This window comes from Pelobates fuscus, chromosome 2, assembly GCF_036172605.1.
Source record: "Pelobates fuscus isolate aPelFus1 chromosome 2, aPelFus1.pri, whole genome shotgun sequence".
NCBI classification, from domain to species: domain Eukaryota; kingdom Metazoa; phylum Chordata; class Amphibia; order Anura; family Pelobatidae; genus Pelobates; species Pelobates fuscus.
The window spans coordinates 319,848,843-319,871,848 of record NC_086318.1 but is presented as its reverse complement, the minus strand read 5'-3'; the positions used below and the strand labels follow the sequence as shown (position 1 = coordinate 319,871,848).

The 23,006-nt window shown below is 45.4% G+C and overlaps 1 protein-coding gene across 2 annotated transcripts in view; it reads left to right on the top strand.

Annotated features, from left to right (window-relative positions):
* QRSL1 (glutaminyl-tRNA amidotransferase subunit QRSL1) overlaps positions 1-20,934 on the top strand; it is a 72,120-nt gene extending 51,186 nt beyond the window's left edge. For both annotated transcript variants that reach the window (XM_063441306.1, XM_063441305.1), the window contains 2 exons: positions 14,573-14,778; positions 20,596-20,934. In XM_063441306.1, coding sequence (XP_063297376.1) covers positions 14,573-14,778; positions 20,596-20,807 — 418 coding nt within the window. In that variant the 3' untranslated portion in view covers positions 20,808-20,934. The remainder of the gene's footprint in view (positions 1-14,572; positions 14,779-20,595) is intronic.
* The last annotated feature ends 2,072 nt before the right edge of the window (positions 20,935-23,006 follow it).

Below are 23,006 nucleotides of genomic sequence, written 5' to 3'. Positions count from 1 at the left end.
GGACTCACAGCCTGAAATCGGAACTGACAATACCCTGCACAGCATTCAGACGGCGCTGGCCAGGATATCAGGCAACATGCTCACAAAAGCGGACACCAGTGCCCTTGTCCAGGAGATCCAGACGGCCATCCGCAAGGACCTATTGGGACTCCGCACTGACCTCACGGCCCTGGAGGCCAAGGTGGATGCGATTGAAGCAGAGACACGGCTATGCTGCCAACAACACTGCGCAGCAGAAAATGCTGCCACCAGGCAAGGGAATATGCTACTGTCCATTATATAAAAATATTTGCATCAGGGGGCTCCTTGAACCAGACACTGAACCTTTGGCCACCATGTTGGTCTCCCTGTTTCGCCAGATCTTGGGCCTTCAGGCACCACAGGACATACGCTTAGATAGAGCCCATCGAGCACTGGAGCAGGCCACGAGATGTTATCTGCTGCCTCCATGCCTTCCCAGTCGAGGAACAGCTCATGACGGCTACTAGGAATTTGCCCTCCATCCAGTTCCAGGCCGCAGAACTGTCGTTCTTCCAGGACCTCTCGGGCCTTACTCTAGACACCAGACGGGCCCATAGGCTGATTACTACAGCTCTCCAGTACAAATGTATACCCTACAAATGGGGTTTTCCCTTCAGCCTGCAGACCAGGCAGGGCTCTACCTGGCACTCAATCAGCCTCCTGGATGATATTCCCCGCTTTCTCCGAGCGCTCCATCTTCCGTTTGTGAGGATCCGCAACTGGTTGCTGGAGGAACCAATTGAGCATAGAAGAGGAGAGGATTTGGGCCCACAACCCTCCATTAATCGAATTGGCCAGATGTCACCCCCACGCCATTGGGGTGGTTTGGCCCAGGGCCGAGGAATAAAAGGATTTACCGTACAGCTCTGGTGATGCCTGCGGCTCCCTGTGCACACACCCCTGGTCCACAACTTTCTCTAAGTACTATGGCTTTGTACTGACTTTCCCCAGTTGGACGTCCTAGTGCTTATCTGGAACTCCCCTGTGTTGCGGTACCACTAGCCCAGCAGCTTTACCCCCTTGACTTGAGGTGGAGTCCACGGCCCCCCTGCGAACACACCCCTTGTCTGCAACACCCTGTAGGGACGGTGGCTTTTCACAAATTTTACCGAATTGGGTGGCCTAGTCAGCTTGTCCCGGGACTCCCCTGTACCGAGGTACCACTGGCCCGTGAACAGGCCCCGCCCGTTTGTGTTATGTGAGATCTAGTGACCTTATGTAGGACAAACTGTATTTGAGACATGGTGCTTTCTTACATGCTCAGAGGCCGAGTAGCTGCCACAGGGCCACCGGGGATGGGGACCTGGGATTCAGGTTGGGAGGGGGGATCTTTATGGGTGTTCCTGCATACACACAGTTATGATGAATCCCTGCAAGAGTGGCCCAGTCACTCAGGACCGGCTTCCTTTCATCCATGCATCACCTATGCCCAAGTAGATGTGGTGAGGATAGGTGTTTGGGTGGGGGTTTACCTCATGGGGGGATGTTGTTACCATATATTGGGACTACCTACAGGACGGCAAGGTGTTGGGAAGGGACTTGTTGATGCCTGTAGCTGCATTGGGTCTGGGTGCTCGTTCAGTATATAGCTGTGTTAGGCGGTTGGGAGGGGATGGAGGGGAGAACGGATAATGTTATCTAATTATGTGCTAGCCCAATGTTGATATGCTTACTACTGTATATTACTATATGCACATGTCAAATATCCTTTGTGTGTCTGGCGGTTACACTGGGGAAGTTGGGTGAGCCCAGGTTATTGCTTCATTTTAGTTTCCTCTGATGTTACGTTAACTACCACTTACCACACGACGCCCTCATATTCTGGGGAGGGAAGTACACACGTTTTCAGATCGGTTTGGGGGTTGGGCCCGGTTGACCTGACCTAGACCTTCAGTTGTGTTTTTGACCTGAGCTGACGGGCCCTCAGTGATAGTGGCTGGATGGTAGCCACGTTCCCAAAGATGGACACACCCTTAGCTGGGTATATAGGGAGTGGAGCGAGGATATCTGGCTGCGGACTTGGTGCCTGCCCTCACGGCCTGCCCAATGTGTCGAGTTGATTACTTAACCTCTCGCCCTTGGGCTTCACTTGGTTAATGGTAGGCCTCAGGCTCTTGCCCTGGGCCCCTTGGTGTCCCCCCCCCCCACCCCCCTGGGCGCTGGGCTTGTCCATTTCTGACCTCTAGCTGCTTTTTCTCTCCTATCCCATCGTCACCCCCCCTTTTTTTTCTCTCTCTCTTTCCTCTTCTCTCACTACTACAGGCATAGAGATGGCCAGCTGTTTTTTCCCGGCGCCCCTTTGACTTTTGGCCAATAATGCCCAATGCCTGAATATCCCTCACCTCTCTCTCACCTATTCCGCTCCCTGTGGTCGGCCAGGGCCTTGGTCGCCTTCATACAGGAGACACACTTCTGGGGAAGTAATGCCCCCGCTCTCCGGGACTCCCGTTTCCCCGCGGGATTCTTTGCAAATCACCGAGACGCAAAGAAAGCTGGGGGTAGCTATCCTAATTGCCAACACGACCCCCTTCCAGTGTCTGACCGAACAAGCTGATCCGATGGGCTGCTGTTTCTATCACTATCGCAGGACTTCTCTACACCCTAACCTGTATGTGCACGCCCAACATCAAACAACACAAGTTCTTAGCTCGCACTCTGACTGCTTTGAAACATTCGTAGAAGGAATGCTTATTGTGGCCGGAGACCTCAACGTTGCACTGGACCCACTAAAGGGATACGTCCAGGGGCTTCTGTTCACTTCCAGCCACCTATTGGCATAAGGCTCTCACGGCAATCAAGAACTCCAGCATAGCAGATACATGGCGGTTGGTCCACTTGGATGACCGAGATTTTTCATTCTACCCGGTGCACCACCACTACAGCAGGTTGGACTACATCTTTATCTCCCAATACCTTACGCTTCTGAAATCTAGCGAAATCCTGCAGGCGACATGGTCTGACCACTCACCAATCCTAACCAGCATAAATTCCCAGCTGTTTTAACTGAAGGAAAGGCAGTGGAGGTTAAATGAACAGTTCCTCGAGGAAATTGAAGCGATGACAGAGGCTAGGACGACCTTGCAACAATATTTCGAGGAGATTGACACAAAGGATATGGACCCGCTTCTCTCATGGGAAGCACACAAATGTGTGATCCGGGGTCACTTCATTCGCTACTGCATCCAGGGGAAAAAAGCTCAAAGGCATCGGGTTACGGAGCTCGCGCAACAAGTAGCTACGCTCGAACGCTCACACAAGGACACATTATCGGCAGATACTTGCAAGGCTCTCCTAGAGTCAAGGCTAACCCTTCGGCAACTCTTATCTCGGCCTCCTTCATACTGTACTCCGATACGAAGGCATTTTTACAAACTCTCAGACAAATGTGGGAGACTACTGGCCAGAATGCTACAGCGGAGGAGGCGACTCCCACAATCACAGAATCGTAAAAGTGTTTCATCGCTATTACACCGACCTGTATAATCTGCTGACGTGTTTAGACGTGGACACACAGAGGCGGCGCAGGAATAAAGTGGCTGTATATCTACAGCAACATGTCAGTCGAACCCTAACCAGAAGAATTATGGAAAAATTGGATGCCCCTATCACCATGTGCGAGATGCAATTGGCCTTAAAGGTATCTAAGTCACACAAGGCCCCGGGCCCAGATGGCCTCCCAGTTCAATACTATAAAAAGTTACAAGATCTCCTAATGCCACACCTTCTGAAAGGCCTTAACTCCCTCCTGAACAGTGGTCAATTCCCAACCAACACGCTAGCAGCGACTATTACTCTAATCCCCAAGAAAGGGAAAGACCCAACCAACTGCACAAGCTACCAGGCGATCTCCCTTCTCAATGTGGATTTGAAGCTATTTACAAGATCTTGGCTTTATGCGTGGGTAGAGTGCTCTCAAATCAGGTCCACCCTGATCAAGTGGGCTTTATCCCAGGCAGAGAGGCGAGAGACAACACCATAAGGGCTCTCAACGTGATCTACACGGCTCGAAGTACCAACCGACAACCGACAAGCCCTTTTCCTATCTATGGACGCCGAAAAGGTGGACTGGCAATTCAAGCTGGCAACACTTTGTGCAATGGGTTTCGGATCGAATATGTTGGCTTGGATTTCCTCCCTGTACATGACACCCACTGCCAGACCGAGGGTTAACGATGCCCTGTCACGATCTTTTAATATTCAGATCAGCACAAGGCAGGTCTGCACCCTGTCCCCCCTCCTGCTTGCCCTCTCTCTGCAACCTTTTCTAGGTGTGGTCAGATAAGTTTGGGTATAACAGGGTTCTCTTGTGACTTCAGGACCACTGGGTGGCTGCATATGCAAATGATCTGCTTTTTTTCCCCTTGATAATCCGTTAGTTTCACTGCCGAACCTGCTTGCAAGATTTCGAGAATAAGGTCTCCTGTCAAACCAAGCTCAACACAGTTAAATCTGAAGCTCTGCCGATCACCCTCTCTCGATTAGAAACAGACCAGCTGAAGGCACAGTTTCCCTTTAAATGGTGTATGAATTGGATTAAGTACCTTGGTATATGGCTGACAAAAGATCCGACACACCTTTAACAGTAAAACTTTGCACCTATTCTCCGCACCTTACAAGTGGACCTGTCAGGCTGGGGCAGCCTCTGCATCTCCTGATTTGGACGGATCAATGCATTGAAACTAAACCTGTTGTCGAGACTCCTCTACTTATTCTAGACCATTCCGATAGCTGTACCTAAGGAGTTCTTTCAGTTGCTAAACTCTGCGATGATCAAGTTTGTTTGGCAATCGGGACCTCCCAGAGTAATCAGAGCGCTCTTTTCTCTTTCAAACAGATAGGAGGAGTGGGCCTCCCATGGATCCTCCTTTTCTACAAGTCCACCCATTTGCTACGCATAGTGGATTGGCACACTAGGGGCCCAGACAAGCACTGGCGAGACCTGGAAAATGCTCAGGTGGGTCAGACGCTACCCTCAGTGATATGGACGACTAAGCCAAGCGTAGATCAAAGGGATATCGTGGGGCTGTGGGTGCTCAGACTGGACTTATATGAAACAGTTCTGCTCCACTACGAAGCCCAAGCCTCTCTTGGAGTTGGTTCCCAAAGGCACTTCTTCCAGTCTTGGGAGATTCAGGTACCACCAAACTCGACACTATTACCAGACCATCTCAGGAAAGCACATGGTCCACAGAGAGCTGGCCGCGTTTGAGAGGGTCTGTGCCTCGAGAGACCATCCTCTGAAAGGGATAACATTCCTATACTCCCAATTACTTACCTCAACGTCGCACGAACCACCCAACATATATGTCCCGCTGGGAACAAGCCACAGGCTGCACACCACAATAGGAAATTATACATATCCTGGCACACCAAGGCACGATCAGCACAAAAGTGCAAGAGCTCAATTATAAACTTATTGTTAACGGTACAGGACACCAGCCCAATATTGATATGAATATTGATCTTCCTGACGCATGCTGGAGAGAACTGAAGTGGGGACGGACCTGCACATCTGGTGGGCGTTGTCAGGATTACTGTTTGATCCAGCACGTAGAACTGTATAGCATGGATGACAAATAAGTAACGTATTACCAGTCCTTAGAATGGCCGGATTTAACGTACATGGAATAATCAAAAATACTAGCCGAGGTCAGGGAACACAGAAAGGGACGCAGCGATGAGGAAAGCCAGGAGTCAGGATACCAGAATATAGAGAAGTCCATAAACAAAGCCAAAGTCAAAAACCAGGTCGAAAACTAATAACAGGAACGCGCTCTCGGACAACCACAAGGCAATCCACGACAGGGTACTGAGCAGGATGAGAACTGGGCCTAAATACCCCTTCTTTAGTTCTGATCGGCTGTAACCGGCCTTTGACCCCAAAGTCAGTTACCAGGTTTCATTTGCATAATTGCTGCTCAGCATTAACCCTTCTGTGGATTAGGTTGCTGCTCGGCACAACTTTTCCTGTATGGACAGTAAATGTCATTAACCACATTTCTATAAGCGGATGAATACGTGACAGGCGTGCACTAACATGAAGCCTTATTGGCAGCAAATACATTCCAAGATTACCAAAATCCTAGACTCAGACTTGCCATTTCAACCCCTACCGATGCTATTGCACCACACAACGCTCTCTCTTTCAGTAAATAAGCGCTCCCTCACAAGACATCTGCTGAATGCCGCCAAATCTCTGATCCCGCTCAAGTGGTGCTCAGCAGACCCACCAACCATGACACAATGGATGGACAAAGTGGAGGATCTATACAACCTGGAATCACTCACAGCCTCCCTACGTGGCACCTCTGAGAAACGTGTCCTGACATGGGCTTAAGGGCCCCACTCTCCATGGATCAGAACAGCAGATGTAGCCTGTCTCTCGTCTGTGGGTATCGGCCGAGCCCTGGCCAGAGAATCCTATCTCCTCTCATTTTCTTCCGTCTTTTCACCTTTCCTACTTCTATCTCCCTACCCTCTTTCCTTTCTCCTTTCCTCTCCCTCTCTCTCTTGTTCCTTAACATCAGGACTCCCCAAGATGCTGGGGGAAGGGGAGGAATGGGACTCCCTTGATTTCTTTATCCAACTCGATTAGACTGATGTAACTTTCTCTGTAGACTCGCCACCTAACACCAATGCGAGAACCTGCATAAGTATGAGGTGGTAGCATACTCTATCACTAGATATAGCTACTCTAATAGGACTGACTCACCGGATGTCCACGGAGGTCCTCTATGTTGTACATCCTGAACAGCTCACTCTTTAGCCCCTTGATATATCTGCTAACTGTTAACTATGTGTCACCCTCGTGACCAGATCCTCGCTCACAATAAGGATCTGACCATGACAATATGGCTCCCTACGACATATCTTAGCTTAGCAATACACCACAGGAAGATACACAAATTGTATGGGCATATATACCCACTGTTATTGTTCTATTGCACGGCTGCTGTTAACTGTGTGTTCCACCTGCGAGTGGTTGAATGTATAATAGCTGCACTCATTCTTGTATCGCTTGTGAAAAAATAAAAAGAAAAACAAACTGAAAATAAAAAAAAAAAGATTGTCTGGGGAAAAAAAAAAGAATATGAATATATATATATAAAATAAACAACACACAATATCCAGCGCACTCTCCTATCTACTAAACAGCAACTTCAATGTTGACAGATTTTATTAGTTTTTAAAAGGTTGTTTTGTTTTTGTTTTTTAACACCTTATCTAGGCAAAAATAATGGGGATTTAGTTACATTATATGATCATACATTGCATAAGCCTGCCACAACGTCAATGTACCCCATCTTTGGCAGGTCCTACTCTCACAGTCTAATGTCTGCTCTTATGAGATTAACCACTTACTTGGGAAAAAATTCCATCTGAGGCTCTCTGCAGTACAAGGCTAAATAGGGACCTGAGATGAGGCACCTGTGACAGGGAGGGGTGCAAAACCAAGGAGTTGGCTAGACTCCCAAATATATATATATGGAACATGGGGGGGTGGTTGCACTCACCTGAACATGCTTAAATGGGGTGCTGCTGGGGGCCATATTATACAATAAACCACACACAAGATCCAGCGCACTCTCCTATCTACTAAACAGCAACTTCAATGTTGACAGATTTTATTAGTTTTTTTCCCAAGTAAGTGGGTTAATCTCATAAGAGCAGACATTAGACTGTGAGAGTAGGACCTGCCAAAGATGGGGTACATTGACGTTGTGGCAGGCTTATGCAATGTATGATCATATAATGTAACTAAATCCCCATTATTTTTTGCCTAGATAAGGTGTTTTAAAAAAAAAAAAAAAAAAAAAAAAACCTTTTAAAAACTAATAAAATCTGTCAACATTGAAGTTGCTGTTTAGTAGATAGGAGAGTGCGCTGGATCTTGTGTGTTGTTTATTGTATAATATGGCCCCCAGCGGCACCCCATTTAAGCATGTTCAGGTGAGTGCAACCCCCCCCCATGTTCTATATATATATATATATAAAACTAACAGCAGTTTATAAGGAGAAAAAAAGGAAACATAGTCTAAAACTGCAGACATTGCTGAAAATATAATATATTGGTCTAACTCTCTACTCCCCCAGTTATGTCTGTCTTACTCTAAGCCATCTCTTAAATTGTATCTATGCTTCCTGTTCTCTCTCATCTCGTGTACTATGTACTATCTGCCTTTCCTCCCTTTTGCCTTTTTCTCTAGCTGTCTCTGCATCTTGTAGACCAACCTCCTACCCTATGGTTTGTCTGTGCCTTTGATCCTAGACCCCCTTATGGTGTAGCCTTAAAACACAAGTATAAAAAACCTACTATGTATTAGTTTATTTTTATGAGTTCTTCCACATTCAGTACAAGGTGGTTAAGCATATACTACTGGTTATACTACATGCCATCTGTTATGAAGAGGTTGCCTTTTTTTTTTATTCATTTGCATTTGAAAATGTCTACTATATTAGACATTTAGAAAATGTCTACTAAAATTGGGGGCGGGGCCTGACAGCCAAGATGGCCGGACGTGTTTAACAGCTCCTGCACATCTGAGCTTAATCAAAGCTTTTAATATTCAAATTGACTAAAACTCAGAGAGGAGTAGATGGTGGATTGATCGTACAACGAGTGGGCACTCGTGGGTGTCCTTTTTACTCCTCAGCACCAAGGAAATCCACTGTCCGAACATGCGACCTAGCGGGAATAGCAGCCAGGTACCTGGAGGAGGCGGACGATCTCCCAGCACAGGGCTCGCTTTGACCGATGGTATGTCTGCTGCCCTGCAACTCCTCCCTCCCCCTCTGGACCGGTGGGGGTTATCCCGGTGCCCCCAGGCTTGCCCCATAGACTCACCCCGCAACCAGGCAACCCACATGGTGCTCCCGGCAGATATACCCAAGATGGCGGACGAGCCCTCTTTACAGATGCACGAACTGCACAGACCAGAGTCGGTCCTACCGGGCTCGCTAAACACTATGCTACAACGCCTTGACAAAGCGTTCCAAAGATTCTGGCGATGGCTGGAGGATCAGATGTCGGTGCCGGAGGCCCAGCTTCAGGGGAGAGAAAGTAATGCTGAGGCCCACAGAGGGCCTGGGCCTCCTCTGAGCAAAGCAATCCCTCAAGCAATGGGGAGACCCGATCCTAGCCTGCCATGGCGGAGGCCCACTCTGAACAAAAGGGTAAAACCTTGATGGCAGAGAATCAACACCTTCATACGGCGACTGCACGGCACACGACCTACAAAGTCTCACCTGCTTGCACACGCACTCTGGAACCACTGCGACAGACACATGGCTCAGAGATCTGAGGTAGCCCGCATCAAGCGGCAGGGATCACACCGCCGCCAATGGAAGAAGGCCGTGTACGACCATTCATTGCAGAGAAACACCCACAAATCGGGCTGGAGAACCCACAGTCAGACGGCAATACACAACGGCAGGCTGAAAGTCCCCCAACGTCTGATATACCATCAAGGTACTTTTTTGCTGGGCCTCACCTCATTGGGCTGGTTGATTAGCTCCACCGGATAGGACTTGGACTTGCCCTTGAAAGGCATTGGCTGACAGACATCTGGTCCGTCCAAATTTGAGGCACCAGGCCGTAATACCCTGCCTCTATATACTCGCATGCAAACGCTTACCCGGACTCCCACGCCTATCACAAGGGGCCTTATGGGGAAAACCCTATTTACAGACAAGAACCCTCTATTATGTGCATTTACTGTTTTCCATGCAATGTTCTGTTACACTTTTTAACCTTACTACAGTAGACCAAACTAAGCCTACATATTTACAAAAGGAAACATGTGCAACACAAACATCAAGCTACTGATACACGCGTGCTCTCACATAATACTCCTGTATCAACCTATCTTTAGCTCGAGATATGTTAGCTTGCACACTCTGATTTAACTGTAACAGACACCGCCTAACTGTGCTATAGTTCTCCCATATCATAGATTGAAAAGCACAGAAACAGTGTATGTATCTGTAGACACGCACACTCATGCTTGTTGAAACATTCATTACAAACGATAACTACGTCAGTTACCATAGCTTGATTATAACACCATTGTAACGGACCGTTTCAGCATGAAAGGGGAAAAATCCGCTTAGGCGATAATCCCCTTTTCTGGATACAGGCACAGCTACTGCAGAACACCACACTCCCGATCTGGATACGAAATAACACTCCGAACTGGAACAGCTGAACAAGAAAAGCATACAATCGGCTTACACTCTTGGCAGTCAGCTTACAATCCAATCCCCCCCAAGAACGAGACGACACTTCATTTTGAGGGTTAAGCAGGAACTCGAGACTGGGACACCCAGTCTGGCTTTTATTACCAACAAGTACATACAGGACACTCCCAGGGGGAGGATGAAATTAACCAATCACATGGATGTACCTCCCACACATTTCCTCCCCTTAGATTAACACTTAACACAATTATACTGTACACCTTTTTCCCCAATTCCTGGATGTACCCCAAATACATATGCTACACCTCCAAAACAGGTATCCCCTGATAGCCCTTATTCAGGGGGACAACATATGCAAGAATCAGCCCATTCGGATAAATGGTTCAGGAGTTATGGAACTTTAAAGTATTGACCGACCGCATGGGTAAAGTATCCGAAATCAGTTCCATGCATTTTGGCCCTGCGGTCGGTCACAAACAAGGGAATGAAAACAGACGAATTGCCTGTGTTATAGAGCCTGGAGAGGGTTTGAATGAATTCCCTTGTTTGTGGGGTTCTTTCTACCGAACGGGGGGTCATTCGGTAGTTTCCATACGAATTTCTGGAAGCATGGAGGTCTCAGCGGTGTTTGCCTAGTCAAGTGTCCGATTTCAGTTCCAGACACTCGACGGCAAAACACCGCTGTTCGGTAGTTAAAGATGGCCGCCGCCACGTGTTTGTTTCCCGAATGGCGGCCACCCAGAGGACAAAGACCACACTGCACTGATTGCCAATTACCCGTTTGCAACATTGTTGCAAACGGTAATTGGAGGCACACTTAGTCCTGGGTGGCCTGGTTGTTCGGTAGTTTCCTCAATACAAGGAATGGAGGGATTCTACCGAACAATCAGATGAAGGCTGCATATATATATAACCCAGGTTAACTGCATACATAAATACATATACAATATACAGGCAGTACAATAGGATAGGCTTCACAGTCTTAAAGGGACAGTAGTCCCAAAATGTCCATTGCTGATTTTAAAGGGCCAGTAGCAGCAATATAAATTAGTACATGCCCAAATATAGTCTTTAGAGTGCAATATGTCCAGGGGCCATAGTCAGCGGGCAGGAGGCTAGCAGCCAGGCTTCTCCAGCCCACAGTGGCGAAGTTGGTTTCGCCACAATTCTCCCCTTTACCAATTAGACTAACAGGGTATCTGACCTCCTGCCGGTCAGTGCCCTGGTTAGTCCAGCAACCCACCCACAGAACAGAAGTAGTAGAGCAGCCCACCCATAATAAACAGTTACCACACCTGGGTGAGGGAGAATTTGGTCCAAGTTCAGGTGCCTCCCCACGGCTGGGTGAGAGACTGATAGGCTGCCTTGGTGGGTTGCTGAGGGGGCAGAGACCAGCGGTACTCTGTCCTGTTGCCAGCACTACCACGGGAGTAGTCTGGTGGGAGCCTGGCTGCTGGAGACCGACTGTCTCCCCTTTAGATATATCGCTCTGTGGCTGGGGGACAGGACCGACAGATGGGACTGTAAGTGCAGAGACTACGGTCCCATCTGCACAGATGTGGGGCTTAACATCTCCCCTTGGTGGGTTAGGCTGCCGCTGGAGAGAGGGTGTAACAAGCTCCTCTCTCTGGACGGTAAACTGCCGCTGGGGAGGGGGGTTAGCAGGCTCCTCTCCCTGCCACTCTCTCTGCTGGTGGAAAGGGGGACCAGCTGTCTCCCCTTTCATTCTCTTGTCCGGCTGCTGGGGTGCGAGACTGACTGTCTCTGCTCCCTGCAGGACACACTGACGCTGGGGAGGATGGACGACACCATCAGCTCCCTGGGGCACACACTGCCGCTGGGGAGGGAGGACGCTGCTCTCCTCTCCCTTCGCTTCACACTGCCGTCTTGGCATCTCACTTTGCTGCTGGGGGGCAGGAACAACAACCTCTGCCCCCTGTAACTCAGCCTGCCGCTGGGGAGGAAGGACTGCACCTTCGGCTCCCTTGGACACACACGGCTGCTGGGGAGGATGGACGACACCATCAGCTCCCTGGGGCACACATTGCCGCTGGGGAGGGAGGACGCTGCTCTCCTCTCCCTTCCCTTCACACTGCCATCTTGGCATATCACTTTGCTGCTGGGGGGCAGGAACAACAACCTCTGCCCCCTGTAACTCAGCCTGCCGCTGGGGAGGAAGGACTGCACCTTCGGCTCCTTTGGACACACACGGCTGCTGGGGAGGATGGACGACACCATCAGCTCCCTGGGGCACACATTGCCGCTGGGGAGGGAGGACGCTGCTCTCCTCTCCCTTCACTTCACACTGCCTTCTTGGCATCTCACTTTGCTGCTGGGGGGCAGGAACAACAACCTCTGCCCCCTGTAACTCAGCCTGCCGCTGGGGAGGAATGACTGCACCTTCGGCTCCCTTGGACACACACGGCTGCTGGAGAGGATGGACGACACCATCAGCTCCCTGGGCCACACATTGCCGCTGGGGAGGGAGGTCTGCAAACCCCCTGGCCCGCTCTGATTCCCACGGCAAGTACTCTCGCACTGCTTGCTTCACACGCTGCACTCTATATTCTGAGGGGTTGGGTCCGCATAAAGCCAGTATCTTGGTGACCTCTCTGTCATACGCCTCTTGAGTGTAGCTGGGTGCCATGCTTGCTCTGCTGCAGTTGGTTCCTTGTAGATAGGGGCGCTGTACGGGTACTGGCGTTGCCCTCACTTTGTAATCCAGGAATGGTGTTGTCTGTAGCTGTCCCTCTGGTTGTAGGAACGATCCCACCGCTTGCCACCAATTGTAACGGACCGTTTCAGCATGAAAGGGGAAAAATCCGCTTAGGCGATAATCCCCTTTTCTGGATACAGGCACAGCTACTGCAGAACACCACACTCCCGATCTGGATACGAAATAACACTCCGAACTGGAACAGCTGAACAAGAAAAGCATACAATCGGCTTACACTCTTGGCAGTCAGCTTACAATCCAATCCCCCCCAAGAACGAGACGACACTTCATTTTGAGGGTTAAGCAGGAACTCGAGACTGGGACACCCAGTCTGGCTTTTATTACCAACAAGTACATACAGGACACTCCCAGGGGGAGGATGAAATTAACCAATCACATGGATGTACCTCCCACACATTTCCTCCCCTTAGATTAACACTTAACACAATTATACTGTACACCTTTTTCCCCAATTCCTGGATGTACCCCAAATACATATGCTACACCTCCAAAACAGGTATCCCCTGATAGCCCTTATTCAGGGGGACAACATATGCAAGAATCAGCCCATTCGGATAAATGGTTCAGGAGTTATGGAACTTTAAAGTATTGACCGACCGCATGGGTAAAGTATCCGAAATCAGTTCCATGCATTTTGGCCCTGCGGTCGGTCACAAACAAGGGAATGAAAACAGACAAATTGCCTGTGTTATAGAGCCTGGAGAGGGTTTGAATGAATTCCCTTGTTTGTGGGGTTCTTTCTACCGAACGGGGGGTCATTCGGTAGTTTCCATACGAATTTCTGGAAGCATGGAGGTCTCAGCGGTGTTTGCCTAGTCAAGTGTCCGATTTCAGTTCCAGACACTCGACGGCAAAACACCGCTGTTCGGTAGTTAAAGATGGCCGCCGCCACGTGTTTGTTTCCCGAATGGCGGCCACCCAGAGGACAAAGACCACACTGCACTGATTGCCAATTACCCGTTTGCAACATTGTTGCAAACGGTAATTGGAGGCACACTTAGTCCTGGGTGGCCTGGTTGTTCGGTAGTTTCCTCAATACAAGGAATGGAGGGATTCTACCGAACAATCAGATGAAGGCTGCATATATATATAACCCAGGTTAACTGCATACATAAATACATATACAATATACAGGCAGTACAATAGGATAGGCTTCACAGTCTTAAAGGGACAGTAGTCCCAAAATGTCCATTGCTGATTTTAAAGGGCCAGTAGCAGCAATATAAATTAGTACATGCCCAAATATAGTCTTTAGAGTGCAATATGTCCAGGGGCCATAGTCAGCGGGCAGGAGGCTAGCAGCCAGGCTTCTCCAGCCCACAGTGGCGAAGTTGGTTTCGCCACAACCATATTGTTTCACTTGCCTACTGACATTTATTATTATGTTATTGTTAATCGCATGTCATTCTAATATAAAAACTTGCAATTTCTATGACTGCCATACTTATAATATCCTTTACCTGTTTTACTACGCTTGATAATGCTGTCGTGGTGTACTAAGCTTAATTGTTAACACCTGCACAATAAAAATAAAGAATGGAAACTTGTATTAATTAGTGGGGAGTTATACATGGATGGATAGAATATCCTAACTCTTTATATACTATTTGCTTTCAGGAATTATGAAGAGTATTTCCTCAAGGCTCAGAAGGTGCGACGCCTAATTGCAGATGATTTTGTGAAGGTTTTCCGTGCCGGAGTCCATGTATTGCTAACTCCAACAACATTAACAGATGCAGCTCCTTACTTGGAGTTTATCCAGGAAGATAACCGAACGCGTAGTGCTCAAGAGGACGTGTTTACACAATGTGCCAACATGGCCGGTAAGGTTCGATTCACAGAGGTCACTAGAAACATTGTCAGTTTGTGATAAATGTTCCCTGATTTCATCCCCCCAGAATTAAAGATGAAAGCTTTTGGAGTGGGTGTATGTCTAAGGCACTCCTACCAATGTATAAAGAGGACTTCCAAGTGCATAAAAATGTTGTGGTTTTTGTATTAAAAGTTTTAAAGAGGATAGACAATGTAGCAAAGTACACCCTCTTTGAATTATGATTTTGCATATCCGGACATAATAACAATCATCTGGTCCTTAGCAGGTCTTAAAATAGGTAAATACAACCTCAGATGAACAACAACACATGACATATTACACCGCGTCATGATTTATTTATCAAAAATAAAGCCAAAATGGAGAAGCCATATGTGAAAAATGAATTGCCCTCTTATTCAGTAACCTGTAGAATTACCTTTAGCAGCAATTTTGGCTTTAGTTTTGTTAAATCACTATACGGTGTAATATGTCATGTGTTGTTGTTCATCCGAGGTTGTATTAACCCCGTAAGGACCAAGCTTCTGGAATAAAAGGGAATCATGACGTGTCACACATGTCATGTGTCCTTAAGGGGTTAACCTATTTTAAGACCTGCTAAAGAACAGGTGATTGTTAGGTCCTGATATGTAAAACCATCGAATTCAAAGAGGATGTACTTCCTGTTTCCCATGACTGTATGCCTGTTAGTTGGCTCCTGAAGCTTCCAAAACTCTATCAAAGTGCTGACTGTCAGACCTCTTTTCCAAATGGTACATACTAGCAATTGGCAGTCAACCAAATGTGACTCACCTTTACAGCTGCATTTCCAATTGCAGTTTAGTGCAAGATTTTTTTTTTTATTTTTTTTAAATATGTTTTTGTTATTTTTTAAAAAAAAATTATTTTGTTAATTTTGTTCTTTTTTGACATGGGAGGGTTTGTGCAGTATTGTATAGCCAGCTAGATAGTTAATTTGGTCATTGTACCAAATATTCTCTTTGTGGAAATGTCACTACTACTATTCATCTCACAAAAAATGTCAGTATACTCAAGTGAAAAGTGTTTATCCTTCGTTGTGCCTTTGGCGTAGCTTAAAGTTCAGTCGAAAGATCACAAACTGTTCTGCTATCTTGATTTGAGCAATGCCTGCATTACCGAAAGTGGGTTCCACACACTTTCATGTATGTTCAATACCCTCTCTTTCTGGCATGGCCACCACAGCCATTAAAGGATCGCTATAGTGTCAGGAAAACAAACCCGCTCTTGACACTATGTCATCCTTGGGGGACCCTCACCCTCGGGGTCCCCCTCCCATGGCGCTGAAGGGGCTAAATACCCCCTTACAGCAGCTTACCTTAATCCAGCGCCGGGCTCCCTCGGCGCTGGTGACCTCTCCTCCCCTGCCAATGCCAGCTCCCGAGTGGAGCAGAATGCGCATGTGTGGCAAGAGCCGCGCGCGCATTCAAACAGTCCATAGGAAAGCATTTCTAAATGCTTTCCTATGGACATTCTGCACGCTGGATGCGAATTTCGCATCCAGCGGTGCAGAAGCGCCTTTAGCGGCTGTCAGGAAGACAGCCACTAGAGGTAGGATTAAACCTGCTATGTAAACATAGTAGGGATGGACCAATTATCGGTTTTACCTATATAATCGCCTGATATTCGGTATTTTCGGCAATATCGGTATCAGCCAATAGAGATACCGATATTGCCGATAATACCTCCCAGGACCGCCAGGCTCATTACAAGCCCGGTGGTCCTGGGGGGGGTGGGTAGCAAGCATTTACTCACCTTCCTGCAGCTCCTCCAGCTCCCCAGTGTAAATCTCGCGAGACCCGCGGCACGCTGGCTGCGAGACTTACACTGGGGAGCTGGAGGAGCTGCAGGGAGGTGAGTAAACGCTTGCTGCCTGCCCCACCCAGGACCGCCGGGCTTGTAATGAGCCTGGCGGTCCTGGGAGGTATTATCCGCAGCTCAGCCAATGCCACTGGACCACCAGGGATTGCATTATCCCCCTCCCTGGCCAGGCAACAAGCAGGGAGGGGGGACAACAAAAAATAAATAATAATGATTAAATATAAAAATAATAATAATAATTTAATATAAAAAAAAATAATAAAAAATGACCCCTCACACACACACTCCATTATTATACACATACACTACACAAACACACTGTGTATATAATGCAGTGTTTATATAATGCAGTGTGTTTGTATAGTGTGTGTGTGTATATAATGCAGTGTGTTTGTATAGTGTGTGTATATAATGCAGTGTGTTTGTATAGTGTGTGTATATAATGCAGTGTGTGTGTGTGTGTGTGTAACACACTGCATTATATACACACACACTATACAAACACACTGCATTATATACACACACTATACAAACACACTGCATTATATACACACACTATACAAACACACTGCATTATATACACACGATATAAACACACTACACAAACACACTGCATGATATAAACACTGCATTATATACACAGTGTGTTTGTGTAGTGTGTTTATATAATGCACACTACACAAACACACTGCATTATATACACACACTGCACTCCTTATTTACACACACTACACAAACACACACACACTTTGCATTTAGTATATACAGAATTCACTTTACACACACACTACATTAACTTTACGCACACTACCCACACACTACACAAACTCTGCTTTCATTATATACACACTAGACAAATACACACTGCATCCACTACACAAACACACACTGCATCCACAACACACACACTACACAAACACACACTGCATCCACAACACACACACTACACAAACACACACTGCATCCACAACACTCACACTACACACACACACTGCATCCACAACACACACACTACACAAACACACACTGCATCCACAACACACACACTACACAAACACACACTGCATCCACAACACTCACACTACACACACACACTGCATCCACTACACACACACTACAGAAACACACACTGCATCCACTACACACACACTACACAAACAGCTCCCCTGTCTAAACACACTGCATCCACTACACGTGGCATGTATATTTTGTGCAAAGGTAGGCTCCGGGTCCAGTTGGGTACCTCCCTTCAACCCCAGGCTTGGGTTAAGAAGGGCAGGTATTCCAGGTTTATTTTAACCTTTTCACCATGCACTTGGGTTGTGGGTGTTAGCACTTATTCGTCCATTTAGTCCCTCTATAGGACTAGTAGTGTTGGTAGGCATCAGCTCTACGCTATGCTGAGGTAACAGGGATTCTACTTAGGTAGCACTTAGTTGTCAGTATGGAGTTATAGAAAGAGAGGTTCCAGATTTTCTATGGTTGTGTAGTGTATAGATGGAGTGTCTTTATGCCTGCCAGATACCTACTATGTGTCTTTGTTGACACCCTCTTTACCTTACTTAGAGTAGGTTATATACCTCTATTGTAATCATCCCTGATTGTTACCTTTAGCTTTTGAGAGAGAGATTTATACCTACCTCACCTGAATACCTAGTAGGAAGGAGACTTAGTTTTTAGCTTTATTAATAAATTATGTTAGACTTATTTTTTTAATCATAAAGCACATTTTTACACGGTTGTACGTCTTTTTCCTGGCACAATACCCATTTGGGCATTTGTGCTGGTGAATTAGTATTTTTCTTTTTTCTATATTTATATTTTGTGCATTTACCTTTAGAAATAGTTTTTATTTTCCAAAATGGTAAATGTACAGAATATCGGCAAATTATATTGGCTATCGGCCTGAAAGTTCACAGAATATCGGTATCGGCTCTAAAAAATCAATATCGGTCGATCTCTGAAACTGCTATGTTTACATCTGAAGGGTTAAAACCTGGGGGACCTGGCACCCAGACCACTTCAGTGAGCTGGAGTGTCCCTTTAAGGTCAATAATACATAGGATTAGTGTGACTTGAAATCAACAGAAACCTAAGTATATTCCAATGTACCTTCCTGGTAAAGAATATTAGTCATGCACCTTTCTTGGAAAATTGCTTTGTTTTTTTCCTTTTTCCATATATATGCTATTAGCCTACTCTCTGTAAGAAACATTCTATTTACCTATGAAAAATACATGGAAAGTAAATTAACATAGAGATTTTCATTAGTAACATGCCTGAGATAGATTGTAGATAATGTAGCCAGGTATGTGTTTGCTAACTATTCAGCCAAACAGATGAATGATTATTTTAGTTTTATTAGGTATGGTGCAATCCACCTTGTTCAGAACATCGTAATTTCTTAAACACTAAATATTATGTTTAAATATCATACACAACTGTACCCACAATTCCCTGAAAAACAAAGGCTTGCTTGTTAGGAAAGAACTTACCTGTTGCCAACTTATGTATTTGTGCCTTAGTCTGATGTCTTATCTTGAAGTAGGAACATCTAGTTGTATACATATGAACTAAAATTAAGCTTATAAACTCACTCTGGTGAGTTTGTACTGCTTGATCATATCCCTAGATTATTTTAATTCCTTTTAATGCTACTGTCAGATATGATTACAAATATAAAAAAAAAAATTCTATTTAATGCTGAAAAATAAAATTCCCAATTTTGTGTCTACATTTACTTATGTATCACTTATAACATTGCATCCTCAAATACGGTGCTTTACAGTTTTTATTTGTCAGTCAATAATGAGCACACAAACTCTCCAATCCCCATAGCATACAATTAACTAACTTAAGAGGTCAGGTCAAGATCGGAATGGGAGAATCAAGAAATTGTTTTTATAAATAGGTGTGTTTTCAAAATGTTGTGAAGTCATGCAGAGGTAGCCAGAAAAAGGTTCCTTCCAGTGATAGCAGGCTTGGAGTGATACTGAATGAGTCCAGTAAGGGGGAGTAATAATGGAACCAGGATAGGATTGTATGGGGCCTGCAATGCAGATGTCACAGAAGAGAAGATATGAAAGGTTATACATTTACATGAGAGGTAGGGAGGTACAATGTTGTAGAGGGGTTATACCACACATTTCATATATTTATGTGTGAGGCAAGGGTTGATCTCTTTACCAAAGTTGAGTTGGCACTGCCACTCAAAGAACCCTGCTGTTACTCTTGGGATTTCAACAGATACTATGGTTGACCACCAAAGCGATCTTGTTGGCTATTCAACAATTCAGGGCCAGATCTACCCTATGCTGTACCCAAGGCCAGTTTTCTAAGTTGCAGATAAATACATACACACTGGTGGTCAAACGTTTCGGGTAACTCGGAAGCATATATGAAATGAGTTTGAGTAGTAAATATCATCATTGACAAGGTTGGAAATAATGAATATTAAGTGGAATAATAGAATTGTGTCCTTCAAACTTTTCTTTCGTCAAATAATCCTCCTTGTGCAGCAGTTACGGCCTTGCAGACCTTTGTTGAGGTAGTCTGAAGATATTTCACTCTATGCTTCCTCCCACAAGTTGGACATATGCAGCGTCTAGGAGGCTATTAACAGAACAGGAAATAGGAAATTCTAGATTAAACAGACTGTGCCAGACAAGAACCTAAAATATCTAGGTTATTTTTCAGGGGGTGTTTAGGAAGGCTGTGCAAATGGCATGCAGGCAAGTGTGTCTAGGTCTGCTTAAATAAAGCAATTTAGCTCCTAAATGGCAGAGAATTGAGCAACGACACTGCAGGGGCACGATCCATACACCAAAACTACTTCATTAAGCTAAAGTTCTTTTGGTGCCTATAATTTCACTTTAATGCTGGACAATGTACATATTCAGAGTGAACTAAAGTGTGTTTACAATCAAAGCAAATAACTAAAAGCTGTTTTCCTTTTTTTTCTGTCTTTTAGGTCTTCCAGCAGTGACCGTTCCAGCAAGTCTTTCTAGTAGAGGATTACCACTTGGTCTTCAGTTCATTGGACGTGCACTCTGTGAGCAGCAGCTACTCACAGTAGCCAAGTGGTTTGAGAAACAAATAGGCTTCTCTACCTTACAGTTTCACAGAGAAATAGAAAATGACTGCATAGCACAACAGCATAATAAATCAGCATCTTCCTTATAGGAAAATAAATGTAACTGTTTAATCTTTGTACAAAAATGTTGTATTTTTATTTTTTGCGGGGTTTTTTTGTCACTATTTTATTTTGGAAGTAGAAATGATCATGAAACGGAAATCCCTCCAGTATGTTCCCAGGCTTGTTTGGGGGTTTGTTTTGTATTTTTGCTTTTTTTATTATAATTATTATTATTATTTATAAAGCGCCAACAAATTGTGTAGCGCTATACAATGGGTGGAGTAACAGACATGTATTTGTAACCAGACTATTTGGACACACAGTAACAGAGGGGTTGCGGGTCCTGCTCAATGAGCTTACATATCGGAGGGAGTGGTGTATAATTGTATCTCCAATCATCATGATTTGACATATTGGTCCATATTTATCCCAGTCTATTTTTTATCATTGTTTCTGGTTTTTATTAAATAGAAACGTCATGCACCTTTACAACATTGTCTTAGATCTGTAGCAATTTTTATTTAGAAGCCTTCCGATATGCCTAATTTATAAGCCTTCAGATATGACACATGAAAAACTATGCTTCCGTCTGACTTTACAACTACTTGTACTATATAGAGAAACTGCACAGTACTGCTTTGTGAAAGCTTGTAGAAAACTATCAATTGAACAACAACTTCCAAAAACCTCTGCTGGGTCCACAAACAAAGCCATGCAGAGAGTTATGGATTCATTTTTAAAGGGACACTATAGTCATCAGACCACCTTATTCAGTGAAAAGGCAGTGTTTACATTACAGCCTAGGAACACCTCTAGTGGTCGCTCCTCAGGCGGCTATTAGGGTGGCTTCCTGGGGCAGCACTGACATTCAGCATCTCCACAATGTGCATGGAGACACTAAACTTTCCTCATAGAGAAGCATTGATTCACTGCATTTCTATGAGAAGATGCCGATTGGTCAGGACGGTATTTGCCCCCACCCCACCCCGCCTCTTTGACTGAGATCATCAGTATTGACAATCTAATGCTTTCATATCTGATGATGTCAGCCAAGGAGGCTGATCAAGGGCAGTGTCAGCGGACCCACATGGCGCTGAATATAAGGTAAGTACCTTTAGCTTTCACTCACCTTTAGCTTGGGTTGCAGGCGGGTCTGCAACCTAAATTAGGTTTTCGAGCTATAGTGACAGGAATACATGTTTGTATTCCAGTCACTATAGTGTTCCTTTAATACTATCATTGATGGTAATGGGAGCACCATGGTTCACCAATTCACTTCCTGGGCTGATCAGAATTGATTTTAGAATCAGCTACGCCTGGAAAGTTGCAACAAATGTAAGAACTACAATACATTTTTAGGTTTTATTAATTTAAATTAATATATTTTCAGACATTTTGATGTAGTATCTTTATATAGTAAAACCAATCTCTGTCTAGGACTGCCCCTTTAAATAATTAAAGCTATCCTTTATTGCTTTTGGTAATACAGTTGCAAGAAAAAGTATGTGAACCCTTTCAAATGATATGGATTTCTGCACAAATTGGTCATAAAATGTGATCTGATCATCATCTAAGTCACAACAATAGACAACCACAGTCTGCTTAAACTAATAACACACAAAGAATGAAATGTTGCCATGGTTTTATTGAACACACCATGTAAACATTCACAGTGTAGGTGGAAAAAGTATGTGAACCCTTGGATTTAATAACTGGTTGAACCTCCTTTGGCAGCAATAACTTCAACCAAACGTTTCCTGTAGTTGCAGATCAGACGTGCACAACGGTCAGGAGTAATTCTTGACCATTCCTCTTTACAGAACTGTTTCAGTTCAGCAATATTCTTGGGATGTCTAGTGTGAATCGCTTTCTTGAGGTCATGCCACAGCATCTCAATCGGGTTGAGGTCAGGACTCTGACTGGGCCACTTCAGAAGCCGTATTTTCTTCTGTTTAAGCCATTCTGTTGTTGATTTCCTGTTGCAACACCCATCTTCTGTTGAGCTTCAGCTGGTAGACAGATGGCCTTAAGTTCTCCTGCAAAATGTCTTGATAAACTTGGGAATTCATTTTTCCTTCGATGATAGCAATCCGTCCAGGCCCAACGCAGCAAAGCAGCCCCAAATCATGATGCCCCTACCACCATATTTCACAGTTGGGATGAGGTTTTGATGTTGGTGTGCGTTGCCTCTTTTTCGCCACACATAGTGTTGTGTGTTTCTTCCAAACAACTCAACTTTAATTTCA